This window comes from Puntigrus tetrazona, chromosome 9 (genome assembly GCF_018831695.1).
Source record: "Puntigrus tetrazona isolate hp1 chromosome 9, ASM1883169v1, whole genome shotgun sequence".
Taxonomy (NCBI): Eukaryota; Metazoa; Chordata; class Actinopteri; order Cypriniformes; family Cyprinidae; genus Puntigrus; species Puntigrus tetrazona.
The window spans coordinates 9,586,799-9,610,808 of NC_056707.1; the positions used below are offsets into that span (position 1 = coordinate 9,586,799).

Below are 24,010 nucleotides of genomic sequence, written 5' to 3' on the forward strand. Positions count from 1 at the left end.
CATCTAAGGGCGCTCTCATTGCAAGGACTAAATATTTTAGGTTTCGTAAAGCCATGTTAACACCACATTCACTGAGCCTAGTATGTAACGCTATGGGATATGAGTTATGTATGTGCTTCTTAATAGAGAGACCAGTGATTGTTGCTGTATTTTGTGTCAGCAGCTAAAAAAAAATTATTTTATTTTTTTATGATGGAATGCTGCAAATAAAATATTTCTTTACTAAAGTCCTAAAATCATATTTCTCATATGATTGACGATTTCACCCTCCAGCTCATTTGTGATTGGTTAAATTAACTGAAAGAACAACTAAGCGTCCTTTTAAATGTATTAATTTAAATAAAACAGGATTTAAAAAAAATGTACTATTATGTTGCAAAATGGATGTTGCAAATTCATTTTTATTCTACTACATTTTTTTGTTAAATCTTTCACACCGTTCATGTTTGATGATTTCACATATTGATCATAGCTCATTCGTGTCTGTTTAAAACTAATGACGTGACATGTATACTTTTAAATTCATATAAATAGTTAATTTAAATAACCCTGACTTGTTGAAGTTGAAATGATCCACTCCAATTATCCACGGTGTACTCCTGTGAAAGAAACTATTATTCTTCAGAGGGCCAGTGATTCTTCATCATGAATATATGCCACTCACATCAACACCCTTGTTAACTCATACCTTATTATCGGCTTCTTCTTTTTTTTTTTTTTTTTTTTTTTTTTTGCTTTAGATGCTTCCTCTGATTGTGACGCTTTATTCCTGGCAGCTTTTGAAAAATAACGTACCAACAGCAATAACACATGCTTTCTTGTTAAACGCACTTCTGTTCCACCAAGCACTTTTATCTCAAAGTGTTTTTCTTTTTTCCCTCGTTCCAAACTGAAATGATTGTTCTGGTTAGATCAGACATAGCTCAACTCCAACAGGTAAGCCTTTCTTACTCCGTCTCTGTCTCTTTCTTTCGTTCTCTCTCTCTCTCCAGCTCGACACATGCAGGTGTCAGGAGCCGTCTCGCTGGCTTGTCAGAGCTGCTCTGCGCCATGTCTGGAGTGATTCATCTTGTTGCCAGGATCATTAACTTCCTGTTGGAAGGACTGACATAGAGAAAGTCAAAGCAGACTCGGGAAGAGCTGATGTGCCACCAAGCCTTCCATATTAATTAGATTGAAACTTTCTCTTATTTGCTTCTCTCCTCTACGAGTGTGTTTTTATTCTGCTGCAAAAACACAGATAGGAGAGATAAACAGACAATAGGGGAGAGAAAGACAGGATATGCGGAAGACAAAAATGTCCTTTTTATGAAAAAATCATGTCGTGTGAAGTGTGTGTCGTCATGATGTGATCGCCGAAGTGCACAAAGTGAGCTTGTCTAATCAAACAGACTTATTGCGTTTTTAACTACATTTAGATTAAACAGACACATGCGTCCACGGTTGTCCCATTATTAAACAGTCACTAGCGCCCTGATTGTCCCATTAGAGTAATGAGTTGCTGTCATTGATGACTAATTGCATCATTTCAGTAATGTTGCTTTTGTTTATTTTAGTCCTGACATGCGTTTATAGCTATCAATATTGTTTTTCGTTCTTTCGTTCTTTTTTAACAATCATGCCCATCTGAAACCTTCAGTTAATTACCAATAAAATGCAGAATCTAATCAAATTAACCTCCTTTCCAGTACATTACGCTTCCACTGAGCATAATTATACAGCGAACAAAACATCTTTTTGTATGCTCCTATGCACTGGGGTTCTTTTCAGATATTTTGTGAGCAGGAAGAATAGTGGGTATTGAGGCGCTCTGTGTGTCGTAAGTACTGCTTTATTTGAAGTTTGCGCGGATGATGCTGAGACTAATGGTAGGAAATGAGTGGTGGATCACCTTGTGACCTTTCGCTATACACCTCTATTGTTGTTGCTTGGTAACAAGATAATGCTTAGCTGCCCCTCAGCCTGTGCAGAAGTCTTATTTTAAGATGTGGTTTGAAGGGAATCATACGGGTCCCGGACATGAAACCATAGCGGACCTGCTGTTTTGTGTTGCGTTGTGTCGAGTGTGAGCATTGCTCTGACTTCATGTGGTGTGCGTGCTTTCTCATATGCTGCTGAAAGAACAATAAATCCCATGATATTGAAGAAAAGGTTATGCTTATATAATTGAGATGCACTAAACCCCTTACGAGGGGGATGCGGTGTTATGATAGCAATAGATACACAGATGTTAGTAGATTTTTTTCTTACAGTTTGAAGCCAAAGAAATGCATGTTTCTGGAAAAAATAAACAACATTCCTGGGAAATAAGTTCTTTCATAGAATAGGTTTATAAAGGTGCAATATCTGTAATAATAAGCAAGACCATGGTTGAACACATAAAATATTATGCAATTTATTTTTATTTGATCTAAAATCAGTTTTATATTTTTAGATACCTTTTTATTTTACAATATATACCACTGATAAAATGTTAACCTAAAAAGTGTGGAAATTATATTGTCAAAATTAATTTAATTAATACATGCTTAATCACTTCTAACACTTTATTTTGGTGGGTCCAGAACGTACAACTACTATGAAAAACTGTAAGTATATGTCAAATTATTCTACTAACTACTACTCTGCGTGTTAGTAGACATGTAGGCAGTGTTAAGCAAGCTAATTTAAAAAAAAGGAATGAGATATAGTTACTTCTCAAAAATACATTACATTATTATAAAAGTAACTAATTACCAGGGAAAGTAACTATTCCATTACTTTAAAAAATAATAATAAAATAAAAGGTAGGATAAATTCTTCTACTAATAACAATATAAAATGCACTAGGATTAATGAGCTGCTGCGTTCATGCGGTCGCTCAAACTGATTTGCTGAAATCAGAACAGGGACGACAACAGGTGAGCGCTAGCCAATGAGATCGTTGTTTGCGCATTAGTTCCGCCCACTTCCAGAGAAACCGGCAGCTGAAGAATTTCAGCAGGAAATCTCTCAGTATCTTTCTTTGTGTGTGTAACAAAGATATGGCGACCTGTGCGACCTTCACACTAGTTTACGGTACGTCAAATACAGGTATGTCACACTGCACCTTCATTCAGATGAACTGAAAAAATGAGGCCTAATAATATTAGCCTTTAGTCATTTATAGGAACGCTACATTTTATTATCAGTAACGGCGAAACAGTAATGCCTTTGATTACTCGTTATTGGAAAAAGTAACGCCGTTAGTAACGCCGTTTTTTCCATCAATGCTTGTAAGTGACATGAAGTTACAAAGTTACTTAGTTAATATAATGTGGACTATTGAAATAAAAGAATACCAAGAGTTTCCTAATGAAACAGCACTGACATATTATGCACAACAACGCAGTCAGAAGTATTTTCAATCTACAAATCACCACGATTTACTACGGTTTAACTGTAGTAATGGTATGCAATGCTTACTACAGCTTTTTTTATAGTGATGATTACCGATATTGATTGACAATTTTATAGTTATAATTTTTCGGCCATATCTCCCAGGCAAAATATTTTTTTACAGTTCTGGTTTGTGGAAGTCTCGTCGAGATATTTGGTTGTGAAATAAGCCCATGAGTCTGTGCATCAGCACCATAACAGACGAGAGAACAGAGCTTTACCGTGCAGAAAAAGAAAAAAGAGGCACAGTTAAAGTTATATTTCCAGTGTCTCCCCTTGATTAGTTTAACAGCTCGTTTGATCTTTCCCTGTGACTGAAGTGTTGAAGTAAAACACGCAGACGGGGGAGGGAACACCGGCTCCCCGCTCCACCACATGCCTGTGGGGCACAAACATCTTAATGTCACACGGAAATTAAAACACTTTCCCATTACCCTGGCCCTGAATCTTAATTTGCTCTTCCACAAACTATACAAAGTAGGTGACAAGGTCAGTAAATTTTTATTGAATAGGAGGTGAATGTTGACCTTTGAAGGCAGGAGTTAAAATAAGTCTTTAATTCCTATATGTGAACACACAACAGGCTTATAGGATTGACTTTTAAGCTGAGCACATACAGATGCTTTGCACCTGAATTGTTTTTAAATTGCTTATTGATTATCAGGGGAATCATTTAAAGAAAATTAAGCACCGATGATTATTATAAAACACTTTCAGGTTCTGAATCGATGTGTTAAGATGCTGCCGACCATACGAGTTCTGTCCATCATCTTTTGTGCTTGCTGCTCTGAGTCAAACATTAGTAGAGAAATGCATGTCGGTAATGGCACTCTGGTAACTCATGAGCTCTCGGAGACACACTTCACAACACAAAACAATTTGGCACCTGTAATGCTATGTCAATACCTGCTGACAGAAGACAAATGTTGTTATTGTTTTGTCATTTCAACATTAGCAGGAGATTTGGGATCCGCGGTGCCCATCTCAGCAGCAAAAGAATGTCACCTAATATGAGGACGCTCAGAAAAGAGCACCATATTTCTTGCAACTGACAAACAGAGATGATGGATTTTTCTTGGACTCCTGAAACGTCGCCATCAAAACCTCCGAAAAGCTAAGACGGAAGCCAACACTAGGACAGCCAGACGGCATTACCTTTTCAGAGCATTTGAAGTAATAGAAACGTAGCTGTGCACAAATATTGAGCATCACACATGCGCTCTATTGAACAGCTATTATGTTGAAGCGCTTTGTGTGTTGTGCTATTGATTTGCTTAACTGTGCACTATTGCGTGTTGTGTAATTGACTAACTTAACTGTGCAGAAAACACAAATGCGTTCTCCAAGTCACTCTGGTTTGAATCCTGTGTAACTACAGTTCGACAAAACGGTTCGAATCTGTGTAAAAGGAAGTTTAAACGGCGTGGCATCGGCATTTGTTAACGCTATCCGGTTGGTATTCGGTGTAGGGCACGTTTCCAAAATGATAGAGCATTAACTTTTATCAACTGCCTACGGATATTTCGATTCTGAACCGCCGCAAATAAAAAAAACGTGCTGGGCTTCACATATTGAACCTGTTTTAGCGCCACTCAGTGGACATTTCTCTCTGAAACTGCACACGTGTGCAAAAGCGGTGTTGCACAAAAAGTGCACAGGGGTACGAATTTTTATGGCGCCAGGTTGCGCCAATGTATTTAGCTTATAGTAACTGTCCTCACGCAATTTATATAGATTGTAACATGATCACTATCCATGGGTCACTTCCACTGTGCTCATCAACATAATTGTGTCCGATATGACAATTAGTACAGCACGTCTATATGAGGTTTAGTACATAATATTAATATATTGAAATAATATATTACCTTTTATTAGCATTTCCCACACTGATGCCTTAAATTGAATTTAAAACTGACATCAGCTCAAAGCATTTTTGAGTCAATGACAGCGTAACAAGATAACGTGAGCTAGCTTACTACACAATGTGAATTTACCTAATATTAGCACAATTTTATTTTAATGAATCATTGTCTGTTATTATTTGAATTGGCTGGTCAGTCCTGCTTCACAGTAAGAGAGACTCGCGCTAACTCAGATTCCCTTCTCCGTCCATGTTTTGACTTCAACAGTTTTGGTGAATGCAAACACAACTGATCATGAGCCAAACATCCAGCACGTTAAGAAAACACGCAGTCTACCTGAGAGAAAACATCATTCGCTTCTAGTGTATTCTTGTAAACCTGGATTTCATTATTGAAGCACAAATTCAGCAACCCTCTTTAGTTAAAAATATGCATTTTCATTTATCCATAGGTTACATGGCTGCAGTGACATTAATGCTTTACTGCGTGCTGTTTCAGACTTTCAGTTGTTATGCTTTCAAAATGTATGCCGTATGTAGGCTATGCCCTAAATGATTACATCCTTCATTCTCCTGTAAAGAATCACAATTGTTCCTTATTATCCTTTTCTTGTCGTGCGTTAGCTGCCAGTGGTGCCTTCTTATTGAAGCCAACAATTTATTCCGCCGATCTAATCTCTTTGCGATGAAATAAAATTGTAGTCCTGGGTTTTTCTGACGACTGCTGGTACAGCACAACATATCCAGATTTAGTCAATCTTTCTCTGGTAGCCTCCGCTGTGACCATAGCCTGACAGACCTTGCAGCTCGGCTACAAAAATGACGGCAATAAAACACTGATGTCACGTGGTACCTATGGATACTGACCTACAGAGTCAATAAAATGAAACCATTATGAAGTTATTGACAATAATAAATCCTTGTGGACTAAATATTGGGGTCAATATTTGACATCTCAATGCCAAACTGTGACCCCATTGACCTGAATTCACCTCTTCATTGTGGGCTTGATAATGCGTTAAATAGAAAAGGCACAACTATTTATCATCCGCAATGTCATATTTAACAAAGACCAGCAGGACTATTTAACTTAAAGGATTTTAAATAAAACTGAGGTGTGCATCAGAGGGAATTATTCAGTGATCCTCATTTAGAAACAAATCAGTCCAATTAGGTTTGCTCCAAAGTGACTTTCCCAGTCATCCATCCAGGGAATTCTGCTGTTATCAATTAGAATTGTCGCTTCTAATCTGCGACAGCCTCCCAGACACTGGTCATTTCCCATTAGAGTCATTTTCCCCAAGATCCCGCTGGCCGATAGACATCTCTGACACTCAATAGAGGGGACGTAGAGGAGACAATAATTAAAGAGGTGGCATTTACTCCCAGTCAGGCTCTCTCAGAGATCTGAATCTGCAATTACCTTCCAGAAAATAGCATTGTCAGGACAGGGCCGGTGTTAATAATGGCTCCCATCTCAGGCTGGGATACTGGCCGCAATCGTTTCTACTGAAGCTGCACTTTGATTGTTTATCGCTTCACCCCAGGTTATCGTGCCACGGTACTGGAGTAAACGCTTAAAAAGAGAAAGCAAAAAAAGGTGAGGAGAGCCTGTTTATTTCAGGATGCATATCGCTAGTGTTATACACCATATTTCTTGGAGAAAATATTGTATTGCTAGTAGTCGAAAATGAAATAATAATGAAAACTTCTTTCTCTGCTTTTCTGTTCTTCTGTCTTCCATTCAGCCGTTTTCTTGTAGACATATCCTGCGTGTGAGAGAGAGGAAGATCGACTCCAGGCATGCCCAAGTTCCCCGACACTTGATAAAATACAAAAGGACCATTTGCACAGAAGGCAATTAAAAGCTTTAGTGCTTCCTGCAGGCAGAGCGGTACTTTTGGAGCCCCAGTTGACACATGAGCCAGTACCTTATTGGAAAGGGCTGCCTTGTGCACTGAAATGGCACCGGTAATTTTCACCAAAATAGGCTCCAGGTAGTAAATATGGGCCAAAAAGAAGGCATCTGCATTAATCAATATGAAATTAGCCCACATTTAATTTGCAGAGGGCAGTCGCGCACCTGCCCATAAATGTGATAAGCTGGATGTAGGAATGGCTTTCAGCCCAGGGCAAGACTTCACCTGCTAAAACTTCTATGGAGCACTGGAGGATAAATTGTCAATCCCATTTATAAATGATATACAGAATAGCTGTATTTTGCGTTCCTTGCATTAGCTTCCTCTAAAATTCTTAATGCATGTTAAAGTTTTGAATGTACTGGTATGTGTTTACAGTATAGACGCAGTAATTGATTATGATTCGCACGGTATAAAAATATTTTTGTTGGCTTTTTTTGAATGTATAGTTTGCTATGATGACATAATTCATTGTATTAAACAGTATTTTCTGATGAGATAAAGGACTTACTCACAGTTCCACAATTACTCTTAAATTTTTATACGCGTTTGTTTTTGTCTTCATTATGTTTTCCTATGAAATTGCTTACTACGGGGGTGAAAACACAAAAAATCTAACCGAGCACTGATCTGAAAGGACAAAACTTCCAGAGACAATGTGTATTTACTTTTTAACATATAAAAAGTTTTAACAAAAAATTGACTTGTGTGCAATGATTTCGAGACATAACACAAAATGTGTACATCTGCATGAAATAGTTTAGATTTTTAGATGTAGTGTTTCACACTAATGGCCCCTTAAAAAAAGTAATAAAAAAGCTAAATTGTTAAAAATGACAGCTGGGATAAGTTTAGTCCAGGGCCATGTTGCTCCGTAGAATTTTCCATTATATTTGGTGAAAGAGTTTGTAATTCTACTCTTGAAAAGGTGGTATTGACAAAGCAAGAAGAGGCAACCCTGCAGCGGGAGATAAGGTTGTCCCTGTACAGTATACAAAAGCCACATAATGAAGATGTAGTGTGGATTAATCGATTTGCATGTCTCTTAATCAATACACGTGTTTGTCCCTTTCTCGTGTGTGATCAGATTGGTTTATGCAATGTTCATCCCAGCTATGCTTGTACTTCCCAACAAGACAATCAAGGAAGGCAGTTCTGTCCTGTCAGCAGGTCATTATCTCAAAATAAACCTCAGCCGGGTGATCAGGATCCCAACGTGAAGTGGAGGGGTCTTATATGCTCTTGAAGGGCGTTATTTTGCGACATTGACAAGCTAACTGAACATTATCCCACTTATTGTCAGGCTATGGAATATTGTTTTGTATTGATTAAAATATTTAAATAAATAGTTGTCCAGCAAAGACGTTTCGTCCTTTTTTCCGTAGCTGGCCTTATGCCATGTTTAAATACTGCCATGCAAGTTTATTTTGCATTCATATTAATAGAAAACAGTACACTGTACAGTACAGTACACTGCTATCTTTGCAAACAGGTTTCATCATAATGCAATTATGTTCCTACTGCTTAAATGGGAATGTTTATCATAAATACTGAAGGTCTAACTTATTTGACCACTAAGCAGTCCAGTCCTAGACACGGGGAATTTTGTGATAAGCACCATCTCAAACTAATGTTCAGGATTGCCTGTTGTTGTTTCAATTTGCCCTCTGAATAACTTTGTTTGGCTTAAAATGCCATTGGTCACCGTACGTCGCTATCAGGAAAGGGTGCAGCGGAGACCGTCTCTGACCTCTTTCTGCAGACTGTGTCCTCCAGATCTGTCTCCTGCTCTGCACACTGACTCCTCGTTATTCAGCTCTGCAGTCGGCTCCTGTTCTTTATCACCCTCCAGGATCAGCAATCGCTCACTGACCACTCTCACATTAATGCATCCCGTCTGAAGAGCTGTCCACGGTCCTCCCAAAGCGCTGAAAACACAATAGGAAAAGTCTAATACAGTAGCTGTTGTGAAGAGGGAGGAGGAATGTTTTATAAGGGACCGTCTCCCTGTGATAAGGCCAATGCTGAGCGAATTCACCAAAGAACATTCATGTGAATCTGGAATTGAAGTTTAAATCTCGAAAGCTAGTGGATGACAGCATTTACAAAATGGATATTTGCAGTTCCGAATGCTGATTGGTCAGTACAGCTTTACAGGCATGCCAAAAATACAATATAGTACCAAAAAACAGCTGTTTATCGTATATCTACCAATTGAAATCAGTAATATTGCATGTAAAAAAACATATATATATTTTAACATATTTAAGTTGGACATAACAATGGCATTACGTATAAGAGAGCAAGAGAGAAAATAACATTTTGTTATATATCTTTGCTTTATCCTTGAAGAAAAATTAAGGCAAGAAGTGATTTTCACTCTCGATAAACAGCATTGTGGCGTATACAGTACACTTTAAGCTACCTGGTTCGCCTCGCTCCAGGGTGGAAATACAGATTTAGACACAAATAAAATACAGGCTCTGAGCTAACCTGTCATAGTGTGAGATTAGAGGGAAAGAGGAGCCGACAGGAGCTTGTCAGAGTGTAGTCAGCCTAGCAGAAAGCAGCTACATGAGTCAAGCCAGAAGAAAGGAACGTTATCTCACGGTTCCTTCTTAAGTAATAAGATGTACACCTGCCATGGCTCCGATTTACCATCTTCTCCTCTCGAACTGCTCACATTTCTGCTCCCCATAAGTGCCAAATGTGGAGATACTTTCAATACAGACATGCTAACACTAACTAAGCAGCTAACACCCCCAGAAGAAATGTTCCCATCTTGATGAAATAGTAGGTGCGTTTCATGCATTTATCCCTTTATTTGATCAACAGATTTGATAAATGGATTAATTAACTGATGAGGTATCTATGTTAGATGATAAAAATGTAATAGTTAATTTTCAAATCCCTTGGTGTTTAACCTAGTTCTCTGTGCTTAACCTAAATCATTAACAATACTGTTAGCACATCTCTAAATTCATTTCCCTTCATTTCAGTTAATTAAAAAAAATGTATTGTTTGGTAAAATAGTTTCGGAAGTGCAGAATTTCTCACTAAGAATATCAACTAAAACAATCTAGTTTTTCATTTTTCTGCATTTTAGTAAAATTAGTACCTAATTTCCATATGAAGCAGCTCTATTAATAATAGGGAGCAATATGTGCAATTTCTCTCATCATTCTATGGGAAATGAGCTATGAAGAATGATTGTAATTGTCAGTGGACATCTCATCGTGATAGAGCATCTGCTCTGGTTCTTCATGCTACATAATCAGCCCTGTTATAGCCCAAAAAAAGCTAAAGGTTGACAGGGGAAAAAAGATGTGTGAGACACCAGAGAACAACAGCATTTAAATTGAACTTCTTTAATAAAAGTAATAGCTATAACTTTAACTCATACATTTCCGTATAAAATCTAAATGTTTTGAAAAATAGTTTTAGAGTCTTTTATGTCAAACCACCAGATGTCAATTAAAGAAATAGGCAAGGCATTTTAACTTTTTAAACAGACAATTCTTGCCAAAATTGCAGTCCATACTGCAAAAAATAGAAAAAAATTAAACATTATTACTTGGAAATATCATCCCTGAATGAAGATACTTGAGTAGATAAAAAATACTAAAACATATCTTCTGAAAATGAATCAAAATAAATATCAACCAAACTTTTGTCAGTGGGGAAGGGAAATATAATTGTGGTGAATTTGTATTGATTTAAAGAAAATTTAGACAATAAATAGTACAGCAAAAAAATTCCAAAGTTTAGAAATCATAATAACTCTTTATCCAGTTCCACCCATTGTTGTCCTGTCACATCAAAATCCATTAAATGATTAAGTTTGGACTGTTTTCGCTCAATCTGTGCATGATCCATGACTTTTTTTTAAAGAGAAAGCAATTTTATGGATAAAGAACTTGGTATTTTAGCCAAAAGCAGTAGGAAGTTAGAAACACAGTACAATCACTGCAGATGTAATGCTAAACATCCATTTTGAGCATCTTTTAGATTTTGGGTGTACAACTCCTAAGACACCAGTTCAGGGTTATGTGCACAGTTCTCCGTGTTAATCCATCCAAATCTTTGTATTTTGTTTCGTTTCACACCTTGTATTTTTTCACTGCTTAAAATTGTCTCAAAATGACTTGCGATGTTTGGCTTAAACACTTGATTTGGTGGAATCTGTAATGTCGAGATGCCTGGGTTCAGCTGAGGAGTCAGTGGATTAGAGAGAAGGAAGACTCAGATGATCTGAACACTGGGCCACTCACTGCTATGCTTCTACACAGCCAACATAGTTGTTAAAGAGATTAAAGGGGCTGCATGCACGGACTCTGGGAATGATAGATTTAGCAGGATCAAGCTCATTATACATGCAGAGAGCTGTTAGTATGTGTGTGTGCACGCAGCTCTGCTAGCTCGAGTGTGAAATGTTCTGTGTGGCTCTGAGAGGCTGCAAGGCTCCCACTGATCCAGCTGTGCACATCACTGCCTGTCCACACTCAAAAAGAAACATATTGCTGCTTTATTTGCATATAATGATGGATGCACAGAGACTACCATCTAAATTAGATGTGTGTGTATTGGATAAATATATCAGCAGTTTCATTTTTTCCTCTCACCCGTAGACAGGAGGTTAATCCCCCCCCCCTAACCAAGACTGAACTGTTTATGTCCTTCATCTTTAGCCTTCCAATAAGCGGAATATCTCATTTTCCTATAAGAGTCATAAATGTGTATTTGTATTGAATCTGACTGTTTTATACTGATTTTACAGTTGTCAGTATATAACACTTTTTATACCGTTAATTACACGACATGCAGATTAATTCATCAAATATATTGAATGTATTCACTTGTCAAAATGATGATGCTGTCAAAATAGTGTAAAATATATTTTTTTAAATTAAAACATTACCATATCATTTCTGATGTAATTAAGTAAAACGACATTCTCATAAAATCCCTGCACGACACATTACATATGATAATATTTTATTTAAATATGCCTTTTCTTTTTTTTTCTATGTATTAGGGGGGCTGTGGGTGAGTTTTGATGTTTATGTCCATATGTGAGTATTAGCCATAAGTTTTATGGACAAGCCATTTACAATGAACTTCAGTTAATCAGGTGAAATTTTATTATTTTAACTGTCTGTCTATATTTCTCTATCTGTCAGGCAATCTTTCTGTCTCTCTATCTATCTATACGTAACCCTTAAAGCGCACATCATGTATTCTTTAACTTCAGGCAGTACAGCAAGCTTAAATTGCTCTGAAAATGGCTTACTATGGAACGTAGGTACAGGTCAAGGGGCATCAGCAACGTTTTTGTGTTCGTTTTTTGTTTAAATCAACAGAGCTTTTACGAGAAAAAAAAAGACTACATGTTCAGCATCATTTGTGACTCACAGAGGGATACAGAAGAAGGCAGAGAGAGAAGCATTCCAGATTTCATCAATGTTCATTCGGTTTGCTTGAAACTGATGGAAAGTCTGTATTTCGCTGTCGTGTGACATCTGTCTTTGGCGTGATTAGGTCGGTCCAGGGTCAGCTGGTCACAGTACTCCTATTTTCCACGGTCATCATTACATGTCTTGCCATTCAGCCCGAGGGAGGCCTTTGGCTACATATCAAAAATAATAATAATAGCGATGTTTTGATAGCACCGAAAACCTGTTTGGATGTGGCACAGATGTTTGATGTACTTTTTTATTTAGAGTTGTCATTTTCTATATCTCTCAGTAAATGTTTTTCTCAGCCTGACTGCCGTACTGCTGAATTAATATCAATTGCTTATTTCATCCTGTAATTGGTTAAATGTTGACTCTTAATATTAGCAGCAGAAGAAGAAAAGCATCATGCAAAAATGTCATTTTTTAGAAAAATTGTCAGTTTCCATAAAAAATATTAAGCAGCTGTTTACAACACGGACGTTTCTTGAGCACGAAATCGGCATATTAAAATGATTTCTGAAGGATCATGTGACACAGAAGACGGGCGTAACTTTGTAGAGAACATATTTTAAAATATACTCAAACTGATTAAATAAAATTATCATTAAAAATCTTTCTGACCCCAAACTTTAACTACTATGTATTTTTAGTAAAAACTATTAAACGGCAAGGATGTACCAAATGTATTAAAACATAAAAAACTAAACTTTAAAACCCATCTTGGTTGACCACTAATCTGAATATTAGCTGAAAGGTCCACTCAAAAACACTGTTGACTGTAGACTGTAGCGTTTTTGTTAACTATCCAGTATACAGATTGCAGATTGCTTCCCTTGTCTCAGGCTGTAATTACTACCGCACAAGTTTAAAGCAACATCCAAGAATAAAACACACAATTAGACATTTCAAAGCCTGTCAAACTGCATAATGATCATTTAACTGTATTCACATCCATTGTGACCTTAGCCCTCGTCGGCAGAAGATCTTCATTTCAATATGCTAAGTGTTCAAAAGAGAATGGCTGAGCTGTGCAATTAAGACATTATTCTTCATTTCTATTGCTCTGATTTGCGCTTGTTTTCATTTTGCAACTTTACAGTATTTGTGGATACTGAGTAACCATCGTTCTGGAGATGCTGATGAATGCATTTCCCCCCCTCTCTTCCATATCTTGAGAATCTTTAAAAAAAATATTTAATGTTCACAGGCAAAGTATAATGCAGAATCAATATTTCCGAGTCTTTGCAGTCAGCTGGTGGTAATCGTATTAGGACTTTGTCCGGTCTGCGATGAAACGGAAAACAGACGTCTCTAACTTTCAGTTCGCTCTCAAAATGTAATGCCTTACCATTCACAGCTAACAAAGAACTCAACCTCACGATCAAGGCATATTAACCATGAAACACTAGCTTTGGAAACCATGAAACCCATGTGAAAATGGTGTATCATTTCGGCAGTGAGACACATCCATGCTGATGTGAATGGGAATTAGTTATCACAGGCCTCCAGGGTATAATCACAGCACATTGTTTCAGAGTGGCTTACCCAAAGCTCCTTTTTGTTTGTCAGGAGAATGACATCAGAGCACTGCGGAGGACAGCGTGAGGAAAGAGTCATCTGCTCTCGACTACTGGCAATCAAAGCACAACTTGCCACACAAGCAGAGGTTACTTATGCTGCTTGTTTTGCTTTTTAAAGCAGTTGATGCATGTTCTCATGCACATTATCAACATTATGATGTCTTTCTGTAGCCGATACAAGGTATCTTAATATAATAACTAAAAGGTTATTTTCAAAGGGCAATAATATTTTTTACAAGTTATCACAGCTGACTTCTTTTTCATCTGTCCTAACCTATTACTTCTATCAATATAACTATGATGTTCTCATTATTTCCTGTATTGTTGTTTGACATTATTCTGTATTAATCGTTGATGTTTTTTACCATACTGAATATTAATTGTAAAGTCTCCTTGAGCTCTTGAAAGGCACTATATAAATATATTATTGTTATTATTATTAATAGTAGTAATAGATGTAGAAGTAGTAGTATAGTAGTATAACCTTCAAATTTATTTTTATTAAAATTTTAATTTAGAAAAAAAAAAAATATATATATATATATATATAAAAAAAAATATATATATATATATATATATATATATATATATATATATATATATATATATATATATATATATATAACTTTGTTAAAGTTTGCTATTCGGATTCAATCACAACTGAAACCGACTGAAGGTAAACGCTGATGTTTCTTAAGTCTGTGTATACTGCAATGTAACATTATTTTAACAAACTTGATATACGCTTTCGCCGTATCTAGTATTATGAGGAAAGGGGTATATTATTCCTCACATAACGCAACATCCCTGCACTGTTTGCTAGTTTTATTTGACCGAGAGCGGTCGTTGTTGGGCCGAGGCGCGCCCCCGGTTGGCGGAATCACGTACAGGCGCGGGATGGAGTTGAGCGCGGCCCCGTCTGCTCGCGCTCCTGCGCTTTCGCTTCCTTCATTGGCAGGATAAGCAGCACACTGCAAGCTACAGTGATGGGCTGCTTTTGAAAAGACACAAATACACTTCAGTCGTAAATAGTAGCGATTAAACTTAACAGATCCACAAGGACCTCCCGAATCTTGAATTTAACAGTATTGACAGAATGACGAGAAAAGGTTTGTGCTTTAACTGATCTACTTTTGTCAGTGTTGTGGATATAGTTTAGCTTGCTAACCACATAGCCAACTAGCCGACAAGAATCTGACTAGCTCAAACAAAAGACTTGATTCCTTTTGTCCCTAAGAGACTAGATTGTTTCATTGATATACTGGGCTCTCACCTAACGATATGTAGCCAGTTAAGAATTAAACAATAGAAGCTGAACACACAGTTATTTTCACAAGATTTTGTGTTTGCATTATTGCTAACCAGTTTCTTTTGCCATATTGACCAAGCCCAGAAAACAATCTGATTTCAACACATGCACCAAACTGAATCACAAATAAACTAATCTGTTAGGTGTATATTTAACATTTTTTAATTTGGGTGGCCTGAGTTATGTTGGCTGTCAGCTCGATTTAGGGCCATGCATTTCAGATTTGAACTCACTGAACTTGTGTTATGTTGTAAATATCATAATGATGTTTATTATAATGACAGTGTGGAGTCGTGTAGATGTGAATCTTGGCTATGTGTCATTATATGGTTTGTGTTTACAAATGTGATTTCAGTTATCGTCTGTTCTGATGCTGTCATGATTTGCTGATCTTATTTTAATTAGAAACTGTTGAATGCTTATGGGAGGATCGAAATGGCAAAGATATGCATTTATATTCACAGGTTGGGATGAGGAGCCCTTGGATCATGCTGTAAAGTCACAGTAAAACAAGGTTGTTTCTTCAGTATTTACCTGATACTTGTACAATGGCATCAAGAAATGAAATTCAAGATATTTACTGAACTTTAGGTGAGTCAGAGGATGGTCCAGTTACCATTTCAACTCAAGTTTTGTTCCCTTAAAGTTTTGGTTGTTGTTGTTTTTAATTGTTTGGTTAAGAGTGAAATATAGTCAGGTGTATTTGTCTGTTGGTTTACCGAAATACAACTAACGTACCCTTGACTATACCTTGTCAACAAGGGCAAGTTCAGACCTGCCCATCAGGCTTGTGCCAACAAGCCATTTAGTGACTACATTGGACTTAACTGATTCTGAAGTTTTTTGGCATCATCAAGCGCCGTTATATTTAGCTTCACGTAAGCGTTTTCATGGGTTTAAAACATGTTTTTGTTATGAAGTTCTGTCACACTGCAGACTGGATTGTGATATTGCACGCTTCCTGTGTCATAGGTTTCATGAAGCTTATATTCTTTCATTTCCTTCCTCCACTTTGACACCTAAAAGCGTTTTGATAGATTCTGCGCCCAGAGTTGGGTTTAGCAATGGTTCTCATTTGACCACAAAATGGCTTGCTGATGGCAAAGTCAAAGATTTGATATTTTCAGGTCAGGAGGAGAGGCAGAAATTGCTGCCGTTTATTTTTCTTAAATGATGCCTTTGCACTGTGTTTCCATAAAGGTTAAGTGGTGAAAGCTTTGGGACCGTCAGCGCTTCTTGTAGCGGGGAGTGAGCTGGCCATGTCAGGGGTCCCAACCCCTCCTCCTCCAGGGGAGATGTCCAGTGGGCCTGTGGCGGAGAGCTGGTGCTATACCCAGGTGAGATGGACTGATGGCTCAGGTAATCATGTACAGGCTTTGCTGAAGTATTTTACAAGCTATTTATTTAGCAGATCTCGGCTGAGTGATTTGTTTATATCATTGCAAAACGTGAACTGCATTATCACATTGCACAGTATAGGTATGTAAAGATTTGAATGTGTTGCATGCAGCTTCATCCACATAAATGCAGTACTCTTACATGAAGCGATTATACATGGGCTAGCAAATTTTTCTGTTGCATTGCGGAATGTTATCTCCTCAATTTTTATATAAAGAAGGTAATTAAAGTATTTCTGCATTCCAATTTCTGTAAGGCTAGTTTAAAATAATGGAAAGCGCTGATAATAAATCTGACCATTCTTTCATTCATGGCTCTCTGAAGAGTATAGCTTGAGCAAATGCATATGTTTTGATCTCTTGCTTGTTATGGTGCTGTGCACAGTTTGATCTAATGGAGGGTAATCAGTGCATTAAAGTAGATAGGGTGACACTTTATTGTGCAAGAGATAATGAAACTCAAGCAGGCATCATAATGTGGTCATGCTGGTTTATCAGATACGGTAAAATGATACTGAGACAAATTTCCGACGGGTAACACTTAACCTCAGGCAAGTGCAATGCAAAGTCGAAAAGGAGCTTTTTAGTTGCTTACAAATGAATCGGATGTTCGTAAAAAGTCACATTTTATAGTCGAAAGTTGCCTGCTCGTGTATACTTGTAGCATTTTTTGTTGCTGTCTAGGAATGACTGCTCATCGGTATGTTTGTTGAGGGTTATCACTTCTCACTGATGGTAATCTTTGATCTTCTAGGTCAAGGTAGTGAAATTTTCCTACATGTGGACCATAAACAACTTCAGCTTCTGTCGAGAAGAGATGGGTGAAGTATTGAAGAGCTCTACATTCTCCTCAGGGCCTAATGATAAGATGAAATGGTGAGGAGCCTTTGCGTGTGTTTGTGTGTGTTGCAATGTTGTCGTGCCCATAAAACATCTTTATCTTTCTTCAGGTGCCTACGGGTCAATCCGAAGGGACTGGATGATGAAAGTAAAGATTATCTATCACTATATTTGCTACTAGTTAGTTGTCCAAAAAGTGAAGTCAGAGCCAAGTTCAAGTTTTCTTTACTGAACGCTAAACGGGAGGAGACAAAAGCTATGGGTGAGAACTTTGCCTTTAATTAGATTGTAGTCATGTTGTTTTTAGTCCTGCATAGATTTGTAATGTCATGTGTCTTGAACTTAAGTCGTCTTTGGCTTATTGCTTTTGGTTTATAACTTATCGCTTGCTTCTTTACCCAATGCAGAAAGCCAAAGAGCCTATCGGTTTGTCCAAGGCAAAGACTGGGGCTTCAAAAAATTTATTAGGAGAGATTTTCTGCTTGATGAAGCAAATGGGCTGCTACCAGATGATAAACTCACGTTATTTTGTGAGGCAAGTATGCATTCGCTTCATAATCTGCCTGGTACCTCAAACTCAAATCCTTCATGCATAAATGCATTGGTTTGGATCAGCTTCACCTAATTAATAATTTTAAAATTTCTCTTAAAGAATTTGAGGTGTTATGCAATAATAGTTTTCTGTGAAGTCAAAAATGTGTGCAAGTGGGCTGCCCGCTATGTCTTAGCAAAGCGTTTTAATATGAAGTCAACAAAGAATTCAAATATCTACTCTTGTTTTTTAACTAAATTCTAAATTTCATTTGCAGTACAAATCTTTTTGCATTTGTTTTATCCAGAGTTACTTCTGTCTTTCAGTTACACTGACATGGTCATTGGGGTGATTTTTTTTTTTCCCCATAGAAAATGGAAATGTGGAACATGCAAAACGTGTTTTTCTTTTCTGGAGTGGATTGCAGATTGAATTTCCTGCACGTAGCACGCTCTGATCCGTTTGTATGAATATGCTAGTAGCCGTTTGACAGCTCGCCCTTCTCTTCAGAACGTAGCAGGATAGAGACTTCACCTAGAGCGGCAAATGAAATGGGTTGTCAAATGAATTTACTGTAACACAATTATGAGTCTTGCTTGAAAAATAGCCGACATGCCTGTTGAGATTCGCTGCAGGGTTTAATATTTGCAGGGAAATTGGCAATATCACGAGGCAAAGTTGAAACTAAATGCAAATTGCAGATAATATGTTTTCCCTCATTAATTGGACAGTTTTTGTAGATGATTATTACCAGAAAAACTATTAAACAACTGCAGGATGCTTTCATCAGCTGAGTTTCTGATAGCTGCAGTTGTTTTTCTTTATGCATGAAAGTTTTTTTTTTTTCTTACCCATTTCATTCACCTCTTTTTTTGCTCAGCACTCTTGAATATTTTAGTAGCGGGCCAAATTGCTAGTACTTTAAATGAGTTTGTCAACATTGTATACCGAGAATATATAAATAGCAGCACTTAGTCAATTAGTACTTACTCAATAAGGCCAGTCTCTATTGCTGTTGCAGTCGCATAATTAAAGCAAAATATTTATTTTAAGCAGTCTAGCGTTCAGAGAAGTAAATCAATCCTACATATAGGACTGCATCGTAATGGGAAAAAAACTGACATTAATATAAATATAATCTCTCAGTTCACACTAAATGATCCATACTGTGAATAAAACTAAACCAGATTGCAGACTTTTCGGTCAATCACATTGTATAGCCTGCCCAAGTGATTTCATTGGACTTGTAATGTGTGTTAATTAGGTAAGCGTTGTCCAGGACTCTGTGAACATCTCCGGACAGTCCAACATGAACATGTTGAAGGTTCCGGAGTGCCAGCTGTCCGACGACCTGGGTAACTTGTGGGAATGCTCACGCTTCACGGACTGCACTCTATATGTGGGAGGCCAGGAGTTCAAAGCCCACAAATCCATCCTGGCAGGTGAGTCTAATCCAGACCCCCAGCCCTGCTGACGACATCAGCTCCATGTCCTCCTCTCATCCCAGCGACGCTAGCTCAGCACCCACCCCTCTGAGGGGTTGTGTTTGTGTGTGGGGAGACAGTCTGTGTGACCTTGGCGGTTGTGTTTTATTTCTTTTACTTTCTGAGGTCGTAATTCTTCAATATGACAGATCTAGATTCATCACTGAAAATCCACAGTGTGATCCCCACCGCTAATGTCTTCAAAGGACGACTGGTTTCATGAATGCTACTTCTGCTTGTTTTTGGTTTCGTTTTTTTGCTTCTGTAGTCTGACTTACGGGTCAGAAATAATCTAATGAAAACTGGACACTTTTGTTTTATTTTTTACTGTGAGCACGTATTGAGAGACACTCATTTAATGTGACTGACAGATTTATTGCTTTCCTGACAGCAAGATCACCGGTCTTTAATGCCATGTTTGAACATGAAATGGAGGAAAGTAAAAAGGTATGCGTTTGATACTGTTCATGTTGCAATATTGGTTTAGATATGATGTCATTATGATGTCATTCATAAGCTGTTTTGTTTTCTTGCAGAACCGAGTTGACATCAGTGATGTTGAACCGGAGGTTTTCAAAGAAATGATGGGCTTCATATACACAGGAAAAGCACCAAATTTAGAGAAAATGGCTGATAGTTTATTGGCCGCAGCGGATAAAGTAAGTCTGAAGATGTATAAAAATCTTTAAATAACGTTTAAATGTTAATGTTATCCTATTTTAAGCATCCATTGATGTATCCATCTGAGGATACACTACCATTCAAAGGTTTGAGGAATAATGAAAATATTTTACTTTAATTCAGCAAGGATGAATTGAATTGAGAAAAAGTGACAGTACATTTGTAATGTAAGGTCATCAATATAATTTTGCTGTAATATTTTGTTGTTTATGGAAACAACACAAACTTTTTTTTTGCTTGTGTAGACTGACTTACAGGTCAGAAACAATCTAATAAAAACTGGACACTTTTGTTAATTTTTTTTACTGTGACACTCATGGTAAATAGGACCCAATGCTATGAACTGTTAATGAAACTTGGAAACTGCTCCAGAAAAGAATGAATATCATAACTTCATGCAAATCCTTCCCAGTTAAGAAACGCAGTACCAGTTATGTAATTTATTGGTACTGTACTTTTATTTCACACGTTGCATGCTCATAGAAACGGTCATGTCTGAGGAAGACCTTTGCAACGACCTCTCGGTGGAGAACGTGGCAGACACCCTCATCCTGGCTGGCTTGCACAAAGCAGCTGAAATCACATTTTTTAAAATAAGTCTTGCATCAGAAAAACATAATGTTTTTTATTTTTATTTTGACGTTTCTTTGGCTGTTCAGTCTTTGAGAAAGAATACTAAAACAAATCCGGAGTTTCACAGCAATAGCAAAACCGTTGTCGTCACTGATAGGAAATATTTCTTAATCACCAAATCATCATGATTTCTGGAGGAGCATATGACACTGAAGACCGGATTAATGATTGCTGAAAATGCAGCTTTTCTATGGAATAGAAAACAATTATTTCAAATTCTAATATTTGACAATGTTAATTTCATTGCACTTTAATCAAATACATGCCTTGCTGGTGAGCATAAGAGAATTCTTTAAGAAACATTTTAACAAATCCTGCTGACCCCAAACTTTTGAAGGTAGTGTATATGTATTTTTTTATCAGCCAATGTTGTAGTTATTTTTGTAAACCCAGAAGTGGAATTGTCGTAATGTTCTCCCTCTTATGTTGTTTTATACCTGTATTGATTTTTTTTCTTCTTCTTTGTGTGAAAAGAAGTTTTGTACTGCTCACTGAAGTCAAGTGATTCACTAAAAAATAATTTAGATGTCACTACTGCTTTCATGAATGCACCAGGTTGAGCTAAATTTTCATTGAACAAACAGAATATAGTGATATGGACAGTAATGTTTTTATGGTGCGTTTAAAAGCTTCAGAAAATTGATCAGTAATGCTTTATTTTGTGTTGTATGGAGGAAAAGAAAGTCATACAGGTTTGGAACAACATGAAGGTGAACAAATGCTGGGTGAGCTAACGCTTTAAATGGCATCACAAACCTTTGAATGTTGCTCTGTATAAGTCATGTGTGTCGTTCTCTCAGTACGCTCTGGAGCGCTTAAAGGTCATGTGTGAGGAAGCCCTTTGCAACGGCCTCTCGGTGGAGAACGTGGCAGACACCCTCATCCTGGCCGACTTGCACAGCGCAGAGCAGCTCAAAGCACAGGCCATAGATTTTATCAACAGGCAAGCTCCGCCAGAGAAACTCTGCTTGATAAATTCCTGCTGCCATGGCTGTTTACCAGCCTGAGAATGAGAGTGTTTTTCTTCTATCTTATCCATAGGTGCAGTGTCCTCCGACAGCTGGGCTGTAAAGATGGGAAAAACTGGAATAGCAAGTATGTAATTAGCTGATATGTGTGACACAAGATTAATACCGTGCTCTTATCTGCTCTCTTAGATGCATTAGAATTCATTGTTTTAGGTTCTGGGCAGCCGAGCTGCTTGGCTGGTACCCACAGCCCGCATATCTCCTGATACCGGTTATTAATAGACTCTGACTGTCTGAAACGTCAAGGAAAGAGAACATTTCTGCATTATAAACATATCACAAAGTCGCTATTATAGATCCCTGGCGCCCTGCTGATCGTACTCTTCAAAACGGCAATAACTCCTGCATTAGTGCATGCTTATTTGGAGGAAAATGGTCGTTTGTAAAAATAGACAGCTGCTTGAATCTCCCACATGCGCCATTGAATCGAGCCTCTCTTACCTTTTTTTTTTAACTCCGTTAGACTGGATTAATCCACATTGCTGTTATCGATTTTTAATGCGTCTTGTGTTAATACTAAACTGTCTTCACCCTTTCCTGACAGTCACGCCACGGACATAATGGAGACCGCGGGCTGGAAGTCAATGATCCAGTCTCATCCTCACTTAGTGGCGGAGGCTTTCCGCGCGCTCGCGTCAGCGCAGTGCCCCCACTTCGCTCTGCCAAGAAAGCGCCTAAAACAGTCGTGACGACGTTCCCGCTGCTCTCTTGGGCCAGAAAACTGCGGCGTTTAGACTATCCCATTGTCATCCGACCCGACAGCACGTGACTGGGACAGGCTGGCTTCTGAACGGCAGCGAAAGCCGTTCACACCCTTCCTGAGCGATGGGTTCGGCATCTGAGCTTTATTTTGCGAATCTTTCTGTCACTTCAAACAGCCTTAAACTATCTGCCATGACTCTTGTGTGGAGTATTTGAATTCTCTCAGTTCTACTCTGTGCCTGCCTTGTCCCATGAGACCAGGCCTCTTCCCTGTTGCACTAGTTCCCAAAGTCTCGCTGTTTTATATGGCGCTTCCTAGGAATGTGTCAGAAGTTCGATCCACGGGAAATAGTATATATTCCTAATGTTTAGTTGTGCGACTAGACATTAATTAAATGTTAACACAATGAGTGCAAGGTCATTTCTTTACACTTTTTGAAAAGATAGCTATGCCCCATATTGATGGCACGATTTCTATGTAAAGACACGGTTAAACCACGGGGAGGGGAGGAGAGAGTACTAGTACTATTCCATACTGTGGGGGAAAAAAGCATTTCAGATATTTGTATTGATGTGTGTGACAAGGAATTGTTGTTTGTGTCCTGCCCCTTGACCTGTGAAAACATTTAAAGTGTCATCTATTCACAATTTTACAAGCGACTACATTTTTAGACACGATAGCGTTGCTTCCCTTCAATTGGTCTGCCATATACAGACAAGTAGTTTGAAGTTGTCTGGCCCATAATGCATTTGTGTATCCTGATTGAACTAGACAATCCATCTTTAAACACATTGTCCTCTGTGATCAGGAAATGTTTGGATGCTGAGCATCAGAGTGTGGCATATGGATGAACTGATGAATGTGTTTGAGAGGTACAGATAGATTGATTGTCATCGATCTATCAGAGATTTGTTTTGAGCTGTGGCGTTACAGTCCAATTGACAGTGATTTAGAAGAGGACTCTACATTGTGTCATGCTAAACTGACTTGTTCTGTTAAAGGACATGTTTTGTGAAGATTCTGGAATTTGTTCCGTCTTTTAAAAATATTGTCTGCGAGAATGCCTGCATTAACTCATTAAAAAAAAAAACATTTTCAACATCCAGTTGTGTTTTATGTGCGGTCGCTTCCATTCAAAAGTTTGAGGTCGATTTTAAGGAAGTCAAA

General features: G+C 37.8%; 1 protein-coding gene across 3 annotated transcripts; it reads left to right on the plus strand.

The window, feature by feature from the left end:
• The first annotated feature begins 15,187 nt into the window (after positions 1-15,187).
• spopla (speckle type BTB/POZ protein like a) lies at positions 15,188-23,948 on the plus strand. Of its 3 annotated transcripts, XM_043248969.1 has the most exons (13): positions 15,188-15,345; positions 16,010-16,136; positions 16,746-16,882; positions 17,697-17,818; positions 17,893-18,044; positions 18,190-18,317; positions 19,579-19,756; positions 20,190-20,245; positions 20,335-20,457; positions 21,787-21,837; positions 21,913-22,055; positions 22,154-22,207; positions 22,685-23,948. In XM_043248969.1, exons 3-13 carry the CDS (start codon positions 16,805-16,807, stop codon positions 22,827-22,829), a joined length of 1,230 nt encoding a protein of 409 aa, XP_043104904.1. In that variant the 5' UTR covers positions 15,188-15,345; positions 16,010-16,136; positions 16,746-16,804; the 3' UTR covers positions 22,830-23,948. The 3 variants fall into 3 exon arrangements, with proteins under 3 accessions (XP_043104904.1, XP_043104906.1, XP_043104905.1); XM_043248971.1 differs by lacking the exon at positions 21,787-21,837; XM_043248970.1 differs by lacking the exon at positions 16,010-16,136.
• Positions 23,949-24,010: the final 62 nt, after the last annotated feature.

Bases quoted from the DNA above. Each gene is read 5' to 3' on its own strand.
- spopla (XM_043248969.1), top strand. From the start codon at position 16,805: ATGTCAGGGGTCCCAACCCCTCCTCCTCCAGGGGAGATGTCCAGTGGG. The intron at 20,458-21,786 runs GTAAGTCTGAAG...TGTTGTATGGAG, and splicing joins TATTGGCCGCAGCGGATAAA to GAAAAGAAAGTCATACAGGT. The intron at 22,208-22,684 runs GTATGTAATTAG...CTTTCCTGACAG, and splicing joins GGGAAAAACTGGAATAGCAA to TCACGCCACGGACATAATGG.